Genomic DNA, 19661 nt, shown 5'->3' on the forward strand with positions numbered 1-19661 from the left:
TATGCAGCTTCCACAGTGTTAACTGGTCCTTTTTGGTACCACATTTGTGAACATCAGTAGCTTTCTTGTGCAATAATTCAGATCATGGATATACATCAGGAAGAACTGTGATCCTTATACAGTTCCTTGTGGTACTCCACTATTTACAGTTTGAGCACCCACCTGTTATTAATAGACATAATCCTCTAATTCCATAACCTTATGGGACTAAATACAATAAATAAGACTTATTGGTCTGCGATCACTTAGTTTGGTTTTGTTACATATTTTGTGGGTGCAAGTTACATTAGCCATTGTCCAGTCAATGAGAACTGTCCCTGAGTTTTGCTAATTGTCTCTAAATAAATTATCTTGTTTTCTTAATTAAAATTGGTAAAATACCATTAGACCCTGGAGACTGCTTAATATCATGTGCTTCCAGGACCTGTAACACTACCTGTTACATCTTCTATATTATAATTCTAAAATATAGGACTTTGTCTATATTACATAATATTAGCATTATAAAAATTGCCAATGACTATCCAAGTACGATCATCCTCATAATGCAGTGTTTGTCTCCAACACTTATCACTGAGAGGCCCTGTGTCGCTGCAGTGAGTGTAGTGTGGGACAGGCATCTGTAATATAAAACTCAATAGATTTCAAGAGCCAGACTAATGCTGGGCTTTTAATTACAGAATTCAGATCAGCACAGCTGCTGCCTAAGCAGACACCTACAGACACACACCACATTTCCTCATTCCGAATTGTCTTATTTTCTATCTGCATACACGCACACAGATACTGAAGTCTTAAGCCTGGCTTCATCCCCACATCTCTCATGGTTCTACAGACCTGATTTATAGTTTATTTAAAAAGTAACAGCCCTTTATATGCTATTAAAGCCGACAATAAAAAATACACTACAGAAGGCACTTTTTCTTTGCAGGGACAAGTTGTGAAAAACACCAAGGCACTGATGCGGGGATGCCCCCCTAAAGTAAACGTCTCTTTATATAAGTCAAATGACTCCTTCTTTTAAACTTAAAAGCACCTCGATCACTTGAGCGAGGAGTCTGAAAGAGAGGAGATGGGATTGGGGAATAACTGGTGTGTACTATATATCCCTAGTATAGAGGATACAGTGTGAGCGACCCTGGGGTATGGCAATCTGTGTTACATGTACAGATTCAAGCGCTCATCTTCAGCTTTGTTGATTACAGGCACATGCATGTGGTTAGATGTAGCGATGAACTCGCTCTCTCCAGCACTATTGCCTGAATCTGCTGTATTACTGGCTGTGGTGGGTGCACTGGTCGACAGGATGAGCGGCTGGGGGCACTGGTCTCGCTTTCCCTTCCTTCGTCCTCTCTCTCCGCAGGCCTGTCACCCCCTGACAGAATGTGGGCCTGAACACGGCTCTTCGAAATCTCATTAGAGCTAATGAGAGCCTTCGGCTCAGACAATTTCCATCAGTAATCCGATATTAGCGCAATCAAGGCCCAGGACGTACATCCTCTGCACTTCATCGCAGCTCTCCGCACCTAGGTCTTCAGAAATACAGCCTGTAAAAGCACCTTGCAGATTTGCTTTTACTTTTTTTTCTTATCTCATAAAACTAGATATTCAGCGAATATTCTGTCATTGCCCAGCAATGTTTACTGAAGCTTACCGAATGCCGAATGCTTACTGAAAGAGAAATTGCCTATTTTTTCTGAAAGAATTCCAGACCAGAGTGAGATATAAACTGTTCTCAACTGGCCTGGGAACCTGGCTGTTGACATTGGGCTTTTTAAGTCTGCCCTTGTGCTTCAGTCTTTAAACATGTCATATTTGTCTTCAATGTCAAGGGCTGAATACAATAACTCCAGTATGATTTAAAATCGAACCAGGTCATGTGCACAGGACACAGAAAAGGTAGCTCTGTAAGGAGCTGTTTTTGCAAGGTTTTGGATTCTATTATATTTGACAGTGAAGCGTAGTGCATAGATTGAGGGAGAATGAATTAATCTGGTGTTGATTCCGCCTATCATACAACATACATCCCCATTCAGAGCATGCATCCAGGGAGGCCAGGTGAGTGGAACGCACTGGGGTAGAGCTCTGTCCCCCAGGGCTCAAGATCTCAGTAACAACATCTGCTGATTTTATCCAGCTGAGCCGGAATATCACAGAGACACCCATATGCTTTCATTCTGCCTAGCACACACGTGGGTTTCAGACGAGAGGTGAAGCAGAGGGCGTCCTCTTAACAACTGAATTTCTTTGTAGTGACACCCGCCTGCCCTGTCAGCACTGAAGTGAAGTAAAAGCCAAGAAAATGAGCGCTAAAGAAACACAGTTGAAGCAGGTGGATGTCAGCTTTGGAACTGGGGGGGGGGGGCTGTCTCACCTTGTCTCTATCACGTGACGATATGATGTGGTCATTAGCTTCCACACGGGCTGTGATTCCTCCGGTTCTGGAAGCTCTGAACAGCTGTGCATACATCTGGGGACGTGTCCCCATGTCACACAGCAGCTGATCTCCAGGGGGATGGAGAACGAAGAGGCAGCGAGTCGATTCACGCACTGTCAGCTACAACAAATGCAGTGTGCAGAGCTACTCTCAGGGCACAACTAAAGAGAAGACATGGGCAGAGCCACAGAGGAACAGGGCTTTTCAGAGATTTAAACTGCCTGAACTGAAATCACTAACACTTTAAAACTAAAACAAAATTCTCAGATTATTATTTTCAGAATTTTAGATCACTGTAATTGGGGTTACTCTTTTTCATTTTTTAATTATTCGATTTCTTTAATTGCTAATCGATCCGGTTGCCTCTTACCACATTTCCAGCCCACGCAGTTTCTTAATTAAGCTCAAGAGAAAACCATTAATTGCAGGATGAGTTTCATTATTTGCTCTCTGCTGTTCACACAAGCCTTGTGCTGGTGTTGACGCTTAGAGAGAAGGCTGCCCAGTCCAGTTTTAAATACTGCTGTTCACACAATGTCCCAAGTATTCTGAACACCTCCTTACACCCATCTAATTTGACTAATTTATCTATTTTCTTTGACACAGGGGGAATCTTGACATAGCGAAACAAGTACTTAGTCTTACCAATATTACACATCTTTCATTTCATTTCAGAAGCAATACCCTTCACCAATAACCAAAACAGGATCACCCTATCTGTTAATTAGGCAGAGAGCAATGATTCGTGGCTATTTCTGTTTTCATCTGGACCAAAAAAATCCACATTAATCCCCCATTCTGGTAATCTTTTGACAGAAAACTGCGCTACCTGCACTTACTTTTTAAGTGAGCTGAACAGGTGTCTTTTGTCTGTCTTCCCTGTGGAATTCTCCTATAACCCATTGGTTAGAACACCTCTGCGTTTGTAAAAAAAAAAAAACTGCTGTGGTAATGCAAGGTTACCAGACTTTTCAAATATTTTTACTGACCATAAGCATCCTTCTTCTCAACAAACACAACTGAGAAGACCAAAACTCCCTTTCTCCCTTTGTGCATCAGAATGTGTAACAAAATTAATCGACATTTTATGGAATGTAAACAGGACACAGGACATTTTTACTGACAGTGAATTACAGATGGTTGGCAGCTCTGGTTTAATGTCAACCAAAAGATGGCATATTTCATAGTAGCCTCTGGCACCAGATAAAAAAGACGCCACCTACTGGGCCAGTTTCCTATCATTGTGAACTGCCAGAATCACTGAACTAAGCACGAAGAGAGACACAGACACATGTTAACAGCTGCAGTTTTCCACTGGTCTGGGACCCCTGTCCAGTGTGTTTAGACGCTGCTCCTATTTCCAGTTGTCACCTAAAACTTAATTTAGGGGTCAGAGCCATTCAAGCCAGGGCACATGAGTGCTGTCAAATCTCAGTGCAGTGTGGTTTTGAATATTTTATTTGATTTCAGTACCTATCTCTTTCTCTCTGTATACGTATACATATATATATTGCTCCTTCTCTCCTGCTCTCATGTATAATGGATGTGTGTCCTCATGAATATGATAATGCAGCAATAGGCAGAGGGAGGTGAGAGGGCTTCCCCGTTCCATCCTTCTGTCTTTCTGACTGAGGGGGAGTGGGCAAAGGAGGGGGGAGTGTGGGAAAAGGAGAGGAACGAGAGTCTGAGCGGGAGAGGGAAAGGGCGTGTTACCTGTTTGTCGCATTGGAACTCCGGTCTGCTGAGAGGCACTGAATCACAAGGCTGTTACACGCCAAACTCTGGGCATGAACACGCAGCTGGTTGGCTCCACTTGCAGCCCACAGCTTTGCCAGGTGGTCCAGCCGGGCTGTGAAACTTGTTAGGAACATTTTAAGGAAAGAACAACGATGACCGTAGCGGGTGCAGAAAAACAGCAGAGAAAGACTCATAACTCTCACCACAGTCATCAGCCCTGTGAAAAATAATGCAGCCTTTCTCCCAAAACATCTACCAGCCTCACGTCTTTTAAATACCAAACGACATTACAGCTCGTGTTCCAAGGAATCATGGGATATGGACAATATGTGGCATACTGTATTTGAAAATCTCTTCGACGCCTGCAGTTCCCACATAAGTAAAGAATCACTTTATGAAATTACTTAATATGAGCAACATACAAGCAAAAGGACAAAAGTATGCCTCAATTTAATCTAGAAGCGTGTTTTTTGAGTTTTTTATATGGTTAAACAGCAGGAAAGTGGTTTCTAGCAATTTGCTCTTGAAAGCTGTCTGCATAAAACGTGATTATGTAAGTGTGTGTGTATATACACCATTTCTGTTCATAATTTCAAATTATGATGTGTTGGAATTCAGTTGAATTGTAGAATTGGGTGTGCTCCTCAGCTGGCCGAGCTGGCAGCCAATCTGCGCCTCCTGTCATGACACATTTGTCTCTGACAGCTAGCCAGGGCACCACCTCTCCGTGCCCTGCTCCCAAGGGCAACCCTGTCCTTAGGAGTCACATTTCACAGCTGAACGGGCGAAAACTCTCTCCCATCTTCTGCCCGGCATCTGAGCGTGCTCTGGAAAAAAGCTTCTGGCTGCAAAAGATTCAGCATCCATCTTTATCAGTGTGCTGTAATGGACTGACTGATGTTGGAGAGAAGTGCTGTGCACAGACTTCTGAAAGGACATTTCATTTCGTTGACACCTCGGTGCAAGACACAGTCACACAGTGGAAGACCTTGCCCACATCACATGCAGCCTTACCTTCGAATGGCAGTGCTGTAGCCAACAGAGTGCTAATGGGGGTAAAGGCAATAATCTACATATGCAGAAAGTAACACACTGATGAACTCACTATCCAACACTACAGGATCTAAATTCAAAATACACACAAGAACAGTAGATTCAGGGGAAGGGAAGGGATTGCAACTTTATACAAATTAAGTATGAGTGTATACAACAACACCCTCCCATCCATATCGTATGAGATGATTCACTAAGGACCTTGAATAAATCCTTTCCAAGAAATTGAAGTGTTTGGAACCTCATCCTTCTAACAACCAAATGAGCAAGATGCCTATATAGCTTTGTCTGGTTTGTTACCTTTTTTTTTTTTTTTTACTGTTTTGGAAAGACAGGATTACATGTACCAGACAGTGTTATTGTGGTAGGCTTTGCTTACAGTCTGCCATGGCAAGCAAGCAATTTCATTAAATGGCATTCGAATGGAAGAAAATAAAGCCCAAAAAATGTGAAAATTAAACCAGTTTGCCTTGCAGGATTTGCTCCCCCACACCACCTGCCTGTCATTTTACATCAATTAGTCATTAGAAAATAAAAATCGAGATTATGATTCTGACAAGAACAGCCCAGAAAGGCTGATGCACGTCCGCTGAATACATACACATGTACGTACAGTACGCACAGTGTGACCTGAAGCTACTGGGACAGAACACCCCAACTCGAAAAAACATCTCCCAAAGTGCATTTACATCAATTAGTCCCCACGAATGGGAGTTCGGAAAAGCTCGGCAGCGCATGCAGGCAGGCACTGTTAGTGAAGGTGCTGCAGGGTACACAGCTAGCTGGCCTTCAACAGGGAGGGGGCTCTGGCTGTAGGGGGCGTGAGCGAACACGTCGCTTTTTGGAAGCCTGGGCCTACCCACGCCCACTGCGGGCAGACGTCACGAGGAAGACGGAACGTTCTGCCCAGTGCCTAAAACAGGGCTGGCAGGTTAGGTTAAACTGACTGATCAGGATGCAAAACAAATATCCTATAAAAAGTGACATTTGTATCGCACACCTTTTTTGTGACAGGGATTCTTATTTATCGTTTAGCCTAAAAGGCTAAAATAATCTGTAGGACATTAGAAACTAAAAATGCTGTGCCCCCTGGGGCCAGGATGGTTTCTTCAGCGCTGTGTCCACACGGATTATTAGCCTATTTCTAGCGTGCAGGTGAAGGTGCACTCGACAGGTTCGCTCACAGACTTTTGCCAGTTAATGAATCCACTTTTCAAGACAGCACGGTTCTAATTTATTGGGATTTAATTTGCTTGGAAAGAAAAGAAGAAGAAAATGTGCCGCTCTCTGCTGATCCCTGGGCTAAGTGGGATTTGCATAAATTTTTAATCAAAGCAAATTAGATTATCACAAAATTAAATTACACTTCCTGCATCCCCCCCAATATCACCCTCCACTCCCAGCCCCCAGTATTAACAGTAGAAAAAAGCTTACATATCAAACCACACTGAGCAGAACAGGAGACAGAACCAGTGAAACAACAGAGACATAAAATATGCATAAGTATAGCATGACAAACTTTTAACAACTTCTGCACATTTATACATACTTCCTTGGCATCTGGTCCATTTTGTGACAAAAATGCTCAATAACATCAGTGGGCTGTCATAACAAGGTCTTTATAAACAGCATTTACCTAATGTCACTTGGCTTTTCCTGTTGCTTCATTTCCTGTTCTGTTCATAAAGTAGTTGCATAGGTTATTTCAGGTATACCGTTGAACTTTTATATCAAATAAAAATCGATTCACAAATTGGCCAAATGCATATAACAGGAATCAGCAGGAGTCATTCACAAGAGCCACATGTTCGTTTGTTTTCAGTTACCAATTTGAAAACAGCCTGAAAGACTTCAGCTACTGGGGAGTGTTATATACAGTACAGCACTACAGTATTCTATATGCACGACTTGCATATTGCTTGTTCATATGTTCATGTGAAGAGCATAGCCATTGGCCTGTAACTTCGTTTGGTCCAGATCTTACAGGCCTACTGTGATAAGGAACATAAGGACCACATGTTGCCAAAGACATGACCATCAACAAGGGGTCGATCTCTATTTGGGTTGACTTGTAGCCCCCATGATGATCAAGCTGGGACAAATAACCTCCCCTGGTTTAAAACTTCCAGTTTTGTCTTGTCTATGTATGGAACAAAGACAAAAGGATGCTGTAAACTTTTATGAGAAATTCCAGAGCCAGTATCTCTTTAAGAATAGGTGAACAAAGCAAAAAGATGATCTCACACAACTAGGCACCCACGCAATTGAATGGAGACACACAAACACGAAGCAGATACATTTGCACCCACACAGTTACAAACACACATATAACTGATCACATGTACACCTAGTCACACATTTGTGCACGCACTCTCTCTCTCAAGCACGCACACACACAGACATGCAGCGCCTCAAGGCTTATTTGAAATGCAGACTCCTTTGTCACAGTAAATGATATTAAAATTCATATCATGAATAAATCAGCAGGCAATGGATTTCACTCCTGCAACATGACAAATCACATGGAAATAAACTAATATACACAGCATAGGTGGTGTATCTATACTGTTAATATGATTACAGTTGTTATATGTATTACTTTTATTTCATATTAGAAATATGTTAATAGCAAAAGGACCAGAACACCTCTTGAGAAATCAAATGCACTCACCGGTCATGGTAATAGACTGCTTAATTCTTCAGAGGCGGTGCTGCTGGCACATCACACATAAGCACTTACCTTTGATTTCTGGTCTAGCTTGTTGCATTTTCAGTGCTATGTTTTCACTGTGATGCCCTGATGTTGGCTCTCCTTTCTATTGCGGTTTTCCAAGCCTAAGTCTTCCATTAAAAACAGCTGGTGAGACTGGTGAGCTGGTGACTACCTGTTTTGAGGCTTAAAGCTCTGACGTGAAGAGGGAAATAAAAACAAGAAAGTATACAATCAACCCAGAAGCCATATAGGCCACTGCATAAATTAAGTGAAAATTTTGACCTCTACCCACCACTCACAAATTAAAGACCCATCAATACAGCTGTTAGTCTGTCTGAAGCTGTGCACATTCACTCAGTGGAAAGACACCACCAAGAACTATGAAATTTGATATTAGCAGGTGGGCCAAGATTGTGTACTGTGTATTTTGGTGTGTGAATTGTGTATTTTTTATCTCATTTGATTAATCATAAAGTTCTGGCAGAGTTCCTTGTGCGATACAATCGTGTTCTAGCCACATCACTGTGCTTATCCTGTACTCCCTTTTCAGGTAAAACGAGTGTTATAATGCCGAGGAAAGAGCAGTATAACTGAAAACTCCAGCCATTGAGAATTTGTACATCTAATACATACTGTACGTTAACCAAATGCTAATAATTTTGGCATCAATTATAGCATTTTGCACTGAAGAAGAGGGTGATTTGCAAACTTTTGTGCACCAGGATGAGTTGAACTGCCAATAGGTTAAAGCTGCCCGCAGGGTAGGTATCAAACTTTCAGATTTCTTTATCAATAATTCAGGCTTCGTGCTTTTGGGACTCGTCATAGCACTGTGACAGGTGACAGGGACGAGGCTCTAGGGCAACACAAGAGGGTAATTACAAGCACTGCGGAGACACGCACATATAAAGCAGCTTCAAATGCTCATATTAAGCAGGCCGTACTGCATTGTGTTACTACATGTTGCACTATTAAATCCCCCCAATAACTCAAGTGTTTGAGTGATAGTATGTATCTCGTCACATGTAAGAAAATCACAAGACCTATGACTGTTGGGGCTGTATCTGAGGTCAAGTCCATTTTATTACTTGTCCTTTGGATGGAGACTGTCTCTCTTGGTGACCTTTACCAACCTATTGCTAGAGAAGAGCCTGCTATCACTACTGACCTTGACAAAGAGGTCTTGACTTGACTTGATCACTTGACTGACCTTGACCTGCTTCACTTTAAGTGATCCCTGCTGTCATATTTCCAACTAACACAGTCACATACAACTTTGCCTTTCTCCCATTTCTAGTTCCCCGGAGGATGTACAGCTATACAGTCTTGCACAGCCTACCTTTGAAACTCAATCAGAAGAAGAGCCTTAATTGCATCTAAACTACAGGCCACAGCCAAACACATTTGGGGGGAGAGATCCTAAGGAAACTCCATTCAAAGCCATTTTTAAATCCAGGCTAGTATAAATCTGGGCATTGCACAAATCCTGTGCCACACGTTGACCCTAATAAAGTAGCCATAACAACAGAGTACTAGATTCAGCTAGAGACTACTCAATCCATATTTGAGAATTAGATGAGGGAGATACTCAGGCTTTAGGGCATAGTGGTTCCCACTTTACTTCCCTCTGAAAAGCGTAGAGAGGCCCTTTCAGAAAGTGGAAGTCGTTTCTAAAGGCAAGCCTCTCCCTGAAAGGCAACAGTATGTTTCAAAGCAGAACGCACAAAATCCTCTAAGAAACAAGTGAGGAACTGCCAATGACATGAAAGACTCCTTGGAATTCAGAATGCTCTGCAGGTAGCCTTGAAGTCCTGCTGATGAGTAAATTGAGCTGCATTTATCCCACTCAACACTGCCCCACACGTTAACCGGGGAGGGCTTATGCTATGATGAGGCCCATGTCATGACCACCAGGCAGCGGAGATCATCTCGCAAAAGAGCTAACCGGTACCAGCAGCAGTTAATAATAATAACAAGGTAATTGCAGCGCTATTTAAACCATCCTAACCCGCTTCCCGCTGCTCGGTATTGAGTCAACTCCCTGAGAGCTCTACCTGGCGATTCCTAAACCTTGTGTCACTCTGGATTTTGGGCTACCCCTTCTCCCTTCGACCACCATCTCGCCTCTCGATTCGGATTGTTCGCCTCCGGTGTCTGTCTTGGATTTCGACCCTCCTTACTCTCATTGACCACGATCTCGCCTCTCGACTTGGATTGTTTGTTGCCGTGTCTACCGGCTGATCCTGCGGCTGCTCAGGATCCATATCTCCTCATTAGTGTATCCTTACAGCCCAGTCTCTTTGCCCTGCTGTGTGCCCGGGCTTGGGCCGGCCAGCGCTGTCTGTTCCGTGACCGGGGAACCAAAGTGGGCAGAGAGAGAGAGAGAAAGGAGAAAGAGCAGGTTCTCTCTCTCAGCACTCATCTATATTTCATGGCTCTTTCAATTAGCGTCAGTGGAACTGGGGAGTGGGGAAGCTTCTCTGTCTCCACTTGCCGTCTGCGCTGGGTGACTCTGCCCCCTTCACTGGATTGTCCACACTGCACGGACCCTTGCCACCAATCAGGGAGGGATGGGGGAAGCCCACTGCCAACGGGACCGTGGGACGCTGGGGGAAAGCCTGTAGCTCTGAAGGTCACCATCCGCAGTGAGGCCTGGCCTCCACAGCTTGGTCCAGGGCTGGAGCACAGTCTATTGTGGGTTTCAATGTGTCTTCTCTTCATCACGCTGCCCAGGTTTCCTCTGTGATTATAATGCAGCTGTATTTTGTGTTTCAAAACAGCGCACTAAACACTTGGGAATTCTGCAGGACACCGGAATATCTTCCCCTCTGCGCTCCTAGGGGGAAGAGAGTGAGGAGTTGTGGTCTGGTAAAACACAAGGAAGAGATGAACCTGACACTCTGTGGAAAGCATCCGATTGAAAAAAACAAAAGAAAACTAAACAAAACACAGCCGGCAGAGATGTTGTGAGTGAAAAATGAATGATCAGCGACATTATACCTTAAAAAGTAAAGCAGCGAGTCTACCTGTCTGGGTACTGTATGTATGATTTTTTTTTTTATCAGTTCCTTCCCCTGACCTGTTTCTCAGAGCCTGGACAGTGCTGGAGCAGTTAGCTGTGTATGAGGGTCTAATGAGATGTCTATCACCTCAGTCTAGACTGCTCTTCCCTGTGAGTTCAGCCTAAGCAGCCTGAGAGATGATATCAGTGACACCCTGGGAATTGTAAAAAGCCCTGGCAGGGCTGGAGTTGCCTTTTCTGCACTGATTCCGGCGTGATGGATACAGCCTGTCTGCAGCCCAGCATGGCAGGATTTTCTGCCTGCCTGAGAGCAGATCGCGTCGCTCTGCTGGGACTCCGAGGCTCAGAAAAGCAACCCCCGAGCCCACCCCATTGCTCCACGTCCAACACGGAAAGTATCCAGGGAAGCGTCACAGAAGAGGAGCCGGTGGCCCGCTGTTACAAATATGTAAATGATACTCCAAATCCCCATCCCACCCATACATCCTAAATTGGTTTGACAAAGAATTGAGCTGTAAGCCAAATACGGCCTTGTCACAGACGACTGAATTTGTGGTTGCGTTCCAGTCTCGTTATAGCCTGCGTTTCTTTTTCTTCAATAATGTTTTCAAGCCTTTCCTGACAAGGCTGTAATACTCCTTTGCCATTAAAAATAAAAGGAAAGGAAAAAGATGGAGCCCAAAGTTCCCAGTCCTGTTCACAATGGAACCAGACCCAGCCCGTAGTGTCGTAGACTGTCACTAGTGACGGCACGCCGGAGGGGCTGCCGAATGTTAATTCGATCACCTCACACACCCCGTACACATTCTTTACAGCAGCAAACACACACAGGTACAGTTAGTTTAAACTGCGGACCCACCACACAAAACATGAACAGAACCAGCTGGCCAGCACCTGTATCAGTAGGTGTACTGCAATCATAATACACAAATGTGAAGGGTTTCTACACAATGTGTGTCTTGTTTTCACTGAGTTTGGATATACATACTTAAAAGTAATGGTCTGTTCACATGAAGTTGGGAACTGGCATTTATTTATTCTTTGTGAGAGCTTGACCGGAATAACGCAACATTCTAATGTTCTCCATATGATTTAAAACCCTAAGCCATTCTTTATTTACAGAGACTGGACGAGTGACAAGGGCTTCTTCTGAGTATGAGAAACTATCGGGTTATTTTGGTTAGTTATGGGCTATTGGTTATGGGGTAATGGTTTGATGATTTTCTGTTACTCTCTTTCTAATTTGGTCCATGACCGAACTCTCTTCTGCTTACCTGATGCTGCTTGGATCTGAGCCTGTCGCAACAGTATATTCAGTTCCAGGCTTGTTTCATGCTGTTGTGCGTGTCTTTACAGATCATTGTCTACTTTTGCTTCAGGACAGTTCTGCTTGGCACAACTAATGGAAAAAGGACAGTAGAAAGTTATTAGTGTTACACATAGTTTCAGTAGTAATTTTGGGTTCCCCACCATTCTTTTCGAAACAATAAATTCCAGTGTTTTTTAATCCTTTCCTATAGAATTTCCTTTTCAAACAGTAAGCCACATATCATATCAATTTTGCACAAAACTCTCTTCAAAAAGTAAATAATGCAACTAACTGACTCTAGCTCCTGACGTTTAAATAGGAAACTGACAAATCATCAGTGAACAAAAGGAATAAAAACATTAGAACAGACTTTTCAGAAGTTAATTTGTCGCATGTTCAATCATGAGCGTCACATAATGACTCTGTACGCACTACCTGGAAGGGAGTTAGGGACATAATGCTTTTTCAGATTATTCGGACAGAATTTTTTTGTTAATGACAAGAGACATTGAAAAGAGCATAGAACCACAAGGAAAGACCTAACAGATAATTGCACTGTGGAGCCCTAAAACTTCTAATGTTACAGACACCAGTGCACACATTGGGGTTGTCAATGTCTATTCAATAAATGGTAACTAGACCCTCTTAACTAAGTCATGATGGAATTAAGCAATTGAGACACATCTAGTAGAATTTTAGTCTGTGTAATTGGGAGTGAGGGGGGATTTTCTACATGAACAGTTTATTTGCTTGCACGCTCTTGTTTTGTAACAGTAGAATGCACAGCCTCTGATACACTGGCTGCCTGCGTGCCTTTCACACCAGTTCCATCAGTGTGATACTGAGGAAGACGGATGGCAGGGAGCTTGTTAGTGGAGAGTTTCTGATGTTGGAATGGAACAAGAGGGAATGTATCTCTGTCCCTTGTAAGGCCCTTTGGTGCCAGGTGACACATTCATGGTGAGCCGGGCCAGGGACACACAGGGAATGAAACACGTCCCCACACGCTCCTTCATCAGCTGCAGAGACACCGGCGCTCTCTCAGCAAGCGCTCCTGCGTGCCCGGAATAGCACAGGTGAGGATCTACGCAAATCCTTCGCAATCCATTGCCCCTCCCCCTGCAGCACGCCCGGAGGGAAACGGTCCTGTCAGTTTTCCCGTCATTACCAGTCTTGCTCTTCTTTTCGATATCCATGCTCTTTTTGAGTGAACTGCACAGTCTGGAGTGGAGCCTGCAATCTCAGAATCATCAGCATTGCTGTTTATATAGTGTTTATCGGGGGATCTGCTTACAAGCCTGATAAAGTGTATACTCTGAAGAAGAATTGCCCTGTTTAGAAGCAAAAAAAAAAAGATGCCTGTAACACTGAGCTGCTGATATTATGACCTGCCAGTTTTCACTGGGCTCTGCTCTACAAAGTTATCCACTGCGATCAGCCCCACTACTTTGAAGCACTTCTCATTAGTCACAGTTACTAATTACTCTTTAGTAAAAAGTAATTATAGCCGCCACTTGCGTTGTTTTTCCATTACAATGTGTTTGGCTGACAGAGATATTTAATCTGCAGTGAGATTAGGGTTTTGGGACTGGGGATGGGGGGGGAAATGAAAGTTAATACTGGTGTCTTACCAAACGCCATTAATTACATCCTCCCTGCTCTCTTTGATAAACGGCAGTCCACAGGGAGGCACTGATCCAGTTTGTCTTTTCATCTCTGCAAATCAAAGGCAAGAGGAGAGAGACTGGGAGCAGGATGAGACCCACAGTCTAGAGGTTGCAAGTTCAGATCTGGGCTGTGCCACTTACTGCCATCTTGGGTTGGCGTTCGATTGGGGAACTGGTGACATGCTGCGCAGTCTCCCTGGAAGATGCACTCACTGAAACTCCCAAAGTGGTCTGTCTAGGACGGGGATGTACTTTGCCTGTAATTACAGTGTTCTTGATATATTTGCCCAATCTAGGCCCATTTTGTTCCCAAATTCAGCATGATAATTGAGTCCACCTCTGCTGATGTTTTTTTCATCAGCTTCAACGTGCTGTAATTGTGAACTCTCTGAAGTGGTTCTGTTTCGTGTGCGCTGCCATCCTTCCAAGATAACACCAGATACATTTTATCCCTTTCTCGCATAAGAGTGGAAGAGGCACAATGACAGAGCAGAGAATAGGACTGCGTGGAGTACTGAGGAGAAGAGAGATGCTTGTTCTCTGGGTCGGTGCTGGGGAGAGAGCTGAAGCAAAAGGGAATGTTGCTTGTTACAAGAAACATCCCCTTTACAAACAAGATGTAGAAATGTGGTTCACCTTTAATAAATAAAAATGGCAGACAAAGACAAACGCGCCCCCAGACTCGTGATGACTTGACATTCACCACCACCCACCTCAGATGGACTGGTAATGAGTTTACACTGACCTGCGATGAATTCGCACACACATCCTCCGCCCTTAGTAGGAAGATCAGTGATAAAGTTGACTGGATCAGCAGCGGCTTCGCTAGACCTACAGCTCAGGTTCTGGGGGAGAGCTCACAGTACAGCACTACAGACACCGGCTCCCTCTGTGAATGTACACCCACTGGGATACTGACAGCTGTAGCTGCACCACAGCATCAGAGGAGATAACAAGCCTTATTAAAAAGAGCGTCTCACACAAATTCACAGACACACACACACTCACTCAGACTGAACACGTAAACACACAGTGAGAGCATACAAAAGAGCTTAAAAAACCAGCAACTTCTTCTCTTTATTTATTTAACAGTCACCAGATGATTGGATACATTCTCTTAAAAAAAGAAAAAAGAAAGGAAACAATGAAACCGATATTTGTTTTTTTGTTAAAAACTATTATACAATATTCTCCTCAATATAGATTTTGTACAAAAATTAAAGGTTCATAAAGGAAAAAAGTATGATCCAGTAATAAACAAAGGATATAATGTGGAAGGCAGGATACGAAGGGGAGGCTACCACACTTAGGAAGATAAAAACCCATTTCTTTGAATTAATAAATATATAATATGTATATATTTATATAAATACCAGGGCATTTCTTCTCATGGTATTTCCTTTATTTCCATAAATCACTGGGCCACACACAGACATTCACCTGACACTGAGAAAAGCACACAAACCTCAGGAATTTGTCTTAAGAATCAGATCAGATGTATCAGACCCTATTTCTGCATTCAACCTCCACTGCTCCCTGAACAAAAATCCTGAAAGGGGGAAGAACCCCCTCTCTAATTAAGAAAACCTAAAGCATTTGATATCTGAAAAGGTATAATCATCTGTGACTTTATCTCTGTTGCACTTGTTTGACATTCAGGGTACGGGGTGCAGTACAGTTCTCAAGTCAAGTAGCCGTATCTGCCGAGGAACAGTTGATACAGTGTGACGTTTCACAGACATCACAGCCTGGAGAAGAGAGATTTGCCTTTCTAAAAACCTCTGTTCACTTCATAGGGGATGACACGCACTACAATTATTATTATGGGCAAGATAGCTTGTTTTACTTAAAACAGAAAAATAAAAGACAATCCCTGTCTTGCAGGAATAACACCGCAATGGCTGATCAGTTTGCTTGATATGAAAGCCACTGATATGTTAAAGGCAGTTTTCTTTCTTGATGGCTAATCCTGCGATTTGTTCAGATCTTCCCCTGCTCTTGCCGCACAGATAGTTGATCTGCTTTGTAATTATTCCGGTGGGACAAAAAAAGAAGAAGAGAAGAGCATGGGAAAAGGATTGCTCAAAATTCGCAAAGAGGAAACGACAAACAGGCATAACACAAGTTTAAAGGTGCTTTATAAAAGGAGTAAAACAGCAGTATCACCAAACATGAAGCCTGTCAGCGTGACACTGTCCGCTTAGCTAAAACACAATAATTCACAATTTTAGAAAAAAGTTTCTTACAAATTATTTTTGGCTGGAACGTTGCCAATAGCTTGAACTGGGGATAGATTGTCTGAGCTCATCCAATTTAGTTTTTTGTTAGTCTTTTTCCAACTGACCCTTGATCATTCCAGTGACCTTCAGTAGCAGGGTTAATCGAGTGATTAAGAATAAATTAAGCAAACCATGTCCTAGCTGGATCAATGTCTTACTTCCACGCTCACTTGTTCTGTAGGGATTTGCTGATTTGCACAACAAACAGGTTACGCTTGCTTACTCTGTTGCCCTGGGCCACAGGCTGGTTTGGGATCACTCAGGAATTCCAGCAACAGTCACCTAGCAGAAAAGCCTGGATCTCATGTAGCCATTTTTCTTGTTCTAAGCAACAGCAGAGGAATCAGCAGAACACCCATTACAGGAGACACAGCCACATTAAATTTGCAATAATGATGCACTGCCACTGCATCGCTTTGGAGATTAAAAGCAAGATGCTGAATTTCAATCAAGCACATTCATCTGCCAATGAGGAACAATCATCCTGTAACTATGTGAGCATACAGTTGACTTATATGCAACGACAGTCAAAAAGTGGAGTTTACAGATCCCAGACAATTAAAGGGCACCACTGCAGTCAACACATGTCCTGATACTCAGCGAGAAAACTAGAACACATGGAAAATCTAAAAAGGCATATGCATAAGAAAAGTTTGGAACACATTGTATCGTATGTTTTGCACACATCCTAAATTCTGCAAAAGGGTGTTCAAACTTTTGTGACTGTATTTATGCATACAGTACAATATATCATTCTCCTACATTTTGTTATGATTTATACATAATACCATATATATGCATACACACATACAGGCGTATATACATATGAATATATATACATACAGTATATGCATATATAAAGTGCATGAGAATTCAGGGCTGACTGGAGATGAAGCCAGTGAGACTGTCTGAAGGAGTATGGATGGAATATGATAGTAGGTCTCCAGATTCCTGACTGAAAGAAAGAAAAGAAAAGAGCAGCAGTACAATGTGGTTTTGATGAAGTTCAGCGGTACATTTTCACTCAAGGGTTTTTTTTTTCTGCCATGAAACAGGAGGAGGGGGGGAGGGGGCACAACACGAGAGCCTTTAGAGCACGTTTGTATTTCTGCTAGGGAGGAGTCACAGCCAGCTGGTGCACTGGACGCACCAGTTCAGGGTCCTTCGCGCTGCTGGGAGCCATCCAGTGCCAGCCAGGTGGCCTTGCGGGGGAAGGTCTCTGCCAGGTCTCCGTGTGCCTCAGCCTGGCACCCAGCTCTGATTGTTGTGTGCCTGGGGAGGGCCGGTGAGGCTGCCCATGCCCATGCCCATGCCCATCCCCTGCGACACCGCACAGTCGAAATTGAAGTCCATCTCCTCGGAGTCCATGAAGTCGTTGAGGAGGATGGACTCCACGTCACAGTCCAGGCTGCCGTGGAAGATGTCCAAGTCCAGATCCGCTGGCAGCCGATCGTGGGGGTGGTGGTGGTATTGGCGGTGGTGGTGGTGGTGGTGGTGGTAGATGCTGCTCTGCGTGTGGTGGTAGTGCCCATGAGGGGAGTTGGCCAGGCCTTGGTGGTGGCCAGTGTAGGGTGGGTGGCGGGGGTGGGGGGCCGTGGCCAGGTGGCAGGAGTCCTGGGGCATCCCCAGCATGCCGGCAGGGTTGGGGGGCAAGGCAGTGGAGGCAGGGAGATGGGCATGAGCAGGGGGGCTGTACAGATCAGGGGCCTTGAGGCTGTAGGGCTGGAGGAGTCCGCTGTTGACCCTGGGGGAGTGGGACTGGGGCTGGGAGTGGCCGTGGGAATGAGTACGGCTGTGATTGTGGTTGTGATTCTGGCTGTGACTTTGCGAGCCCACGCCAGTGCTGGTGGGAGCCATCAGAGAATCACCATCCTGTCCCATCCTGGGGCAATACTGGGAGCCACCAGTGAGCAGATCCTGCAGGGCGTTAGAGCTGGAGTATGACCTCATACCCCCCTGGAAGCTGGCAGGCTTGTTCTCCTGGATGGTTTGCATGGGTGAGTGGTGGCGAAGCATGGCCAGGGACGGGGGGCTGTAGACAGAGCCACAGTAGGAGCCCTGGGCCTTGGGGGGGGCATAGGGGAAGGCGGGACGCTTATGCCGTGGTTGAGGGGGATACCTCTCCTCCATCAGCCTCTCCTCTAGGCTGATGGCCCCAGTGAGATCAGCCAGCTGCGGCAGCTCCACCGGGGGGCAGTGGCTGCCGGTGCCCAGGGCAGGGGAACGGGCACTGGAGGGGCTGGGGTAGAGGCGGGGCGAGGTGGAGCAGGACAGCCCTTCCTCCGGCTCCTCCAGCTCCCCTTCGGCCAGTATCGGCGACAGCCTCCCGCTCATCGTGGAGGCCGAGGAGCTGGCCCGGGACCGGATGTCAGTCCAGGCGTCGAACTCCTCCGCCCCGCCCCCGGGCCCCTTCTCCCCCGGGCTGCCCCGCTCCGGGGAGCTGCGCAGCGCCGCCGCCAGCCCGCCCCCCGCCGACGTCTTCTTCTTGCTGGCCCGGCCCTTGCTCTTCAGGTACTTGGCGCTGTTGTCCATCGACACCGCCCGCCGACGTGGCGCCTTGCCCGCTTTGCCACCCTCAGGGTTCAGCATCCACCAGGAGCTCTTCCCTGTGCCCTCGTTCTGCACCCGGATGAAGCGCGTGTGCAGAGACAGGTTGTGCCGGATGGAGTTCTGTGGGCAGAGGCAGGGAGAAGATGGAGAGGAAGGGGGAAGAGGAGGAGGGAGAAGGGAATAAAGAGAAAAACAGCCTATTAGAAAGGCTTTTGACGCATTTTCCACACACGGGAGGAACACCAGAGTGACAGCAACAACCCGAAAGATACATCTTCACTCAGGTCTATTACTGCTGCGCCAGGTTCTTAATGGACTATGAACAGCTCCTGCACAAACATGCTGTTAGCTTCAGTTCAAAACAGCCCAGCCAATCAATAATGACAAGCAACCTTCTGATCAATTGGTGATCAGCCTTCTCAAAGTGCTTTACAATGAGTCATGTTGCAACAAGGCTGTAGTAAAAGTGCTTAAAGAGAGTTATATACAACATCATAACAAGAAATACTGGGCTTAATTCCATCCATTCATTTTCTAACCACTTTATCCAGTGCAGTTTTGCAGGGGAGCCGCAGGCTATCCCAGCAATCAACAGGTGTAAGGTAGGACATATAGCCTGGACTGGACGACAGCGGACACACAAGGACCAACTAGACCAGAGCCAATTTTCCCAGAAGCCCATTAACCCACCAGTATGTCTTTCATCTGTGATAAGATATCCGAGCACCCATGTGAACATAGGGAGAAAATCCAAACTCCACACAGAGAGCAAACTAGGTTAGGAACCCAGAGCACCAGCACCGCAAAGCAGGAATGAATGCTAACCACCCTACCACCTTTAAACCATTCACTTTATCAAAACGTTCTCACGGTTGCAAAGGGAACGAGATACGT

At 44.9% G+C, this 19661-nt stretch overlaps 1 protein-coding gene and 1 long non-coding RNA gene across 6 annotated transcripts in view; both read right to left on the reverse strand.

The window, feature by feature from the left end:
* Nucleotides 1–502: 502 nt before the first annotated feature.
* On the reverse strand, nucleotides 503–12357 carry LOC138241857 (uncharacterized). Of its 3 annotated transcripts, none has more exons than XR_011191127.1 (4): nucleotides 12237–12357; nucleotides 9995–10776; nucleotides 2375–8132; nucleotides 503–1532 (listed from the first exon to the last, which is right to left on the reverse strand). It is a non-coding gene; the product is annotated as an uncharacterized lncRNA (long non-coding RNA). The 3 variants fall into 3 exon arrangements; XR_011191128.1 differs by having other exon boundaries at nucleotides 10121–10805; XR_011191126.1 differs by having other exon boundaries at nucleotides 9995–10805.
* Nucleotides 12358–12969: 612 nt separating this feature from the next.
* Nucleotides 12970–19661, reverse strand: part of foxo6b (forkhead box O6 b) — a 34878-nt gene continuing 28186 nt past the window's right edge. For all 3 annotated transcript variants that reach the window (XM_069195502.1, XM_069195501.1, XM_069195500.1), the window contains exons 3-6: nucleotides 14684–18887; nucleotides 14080–14501; nucleotides 13903–13987; nucleotides 12970–13602 (exon numbers count right to left, since the gene is read on the reverse strand). In XM_069195502.1, the coding sequence (XP_069051603.1) occupies nucleotides 17457–18887 (1431 nt within the window). In that variant the 3' untranslated portion in view covers nucleotides 12970–13602; nucleotides 13903–13987; nucleotides 14080–14501; nucleotides 14684–17456. The remainder of the gene's footprint in view (nucleotides 13603–13902; nucleotides 13988–14079; nucleotides 14502–14683; nucleotides 18888–19661) is intronic.

This window comes from Lepisosteus oculatus, chromosome 11, assembly GCF_040954835.1.
Source record: "Lepisosteus oculatus isolate fLepOcu1 chromosome 11, fLepOcu1.hap2, whole genome shotgun sequence".
NCBI lineage: Eukaryota > Metazoa > Chordata > Actinopteri > Semionotiformes > Lepisosteidae > Lepisosteus > Lepisosteus oculatus.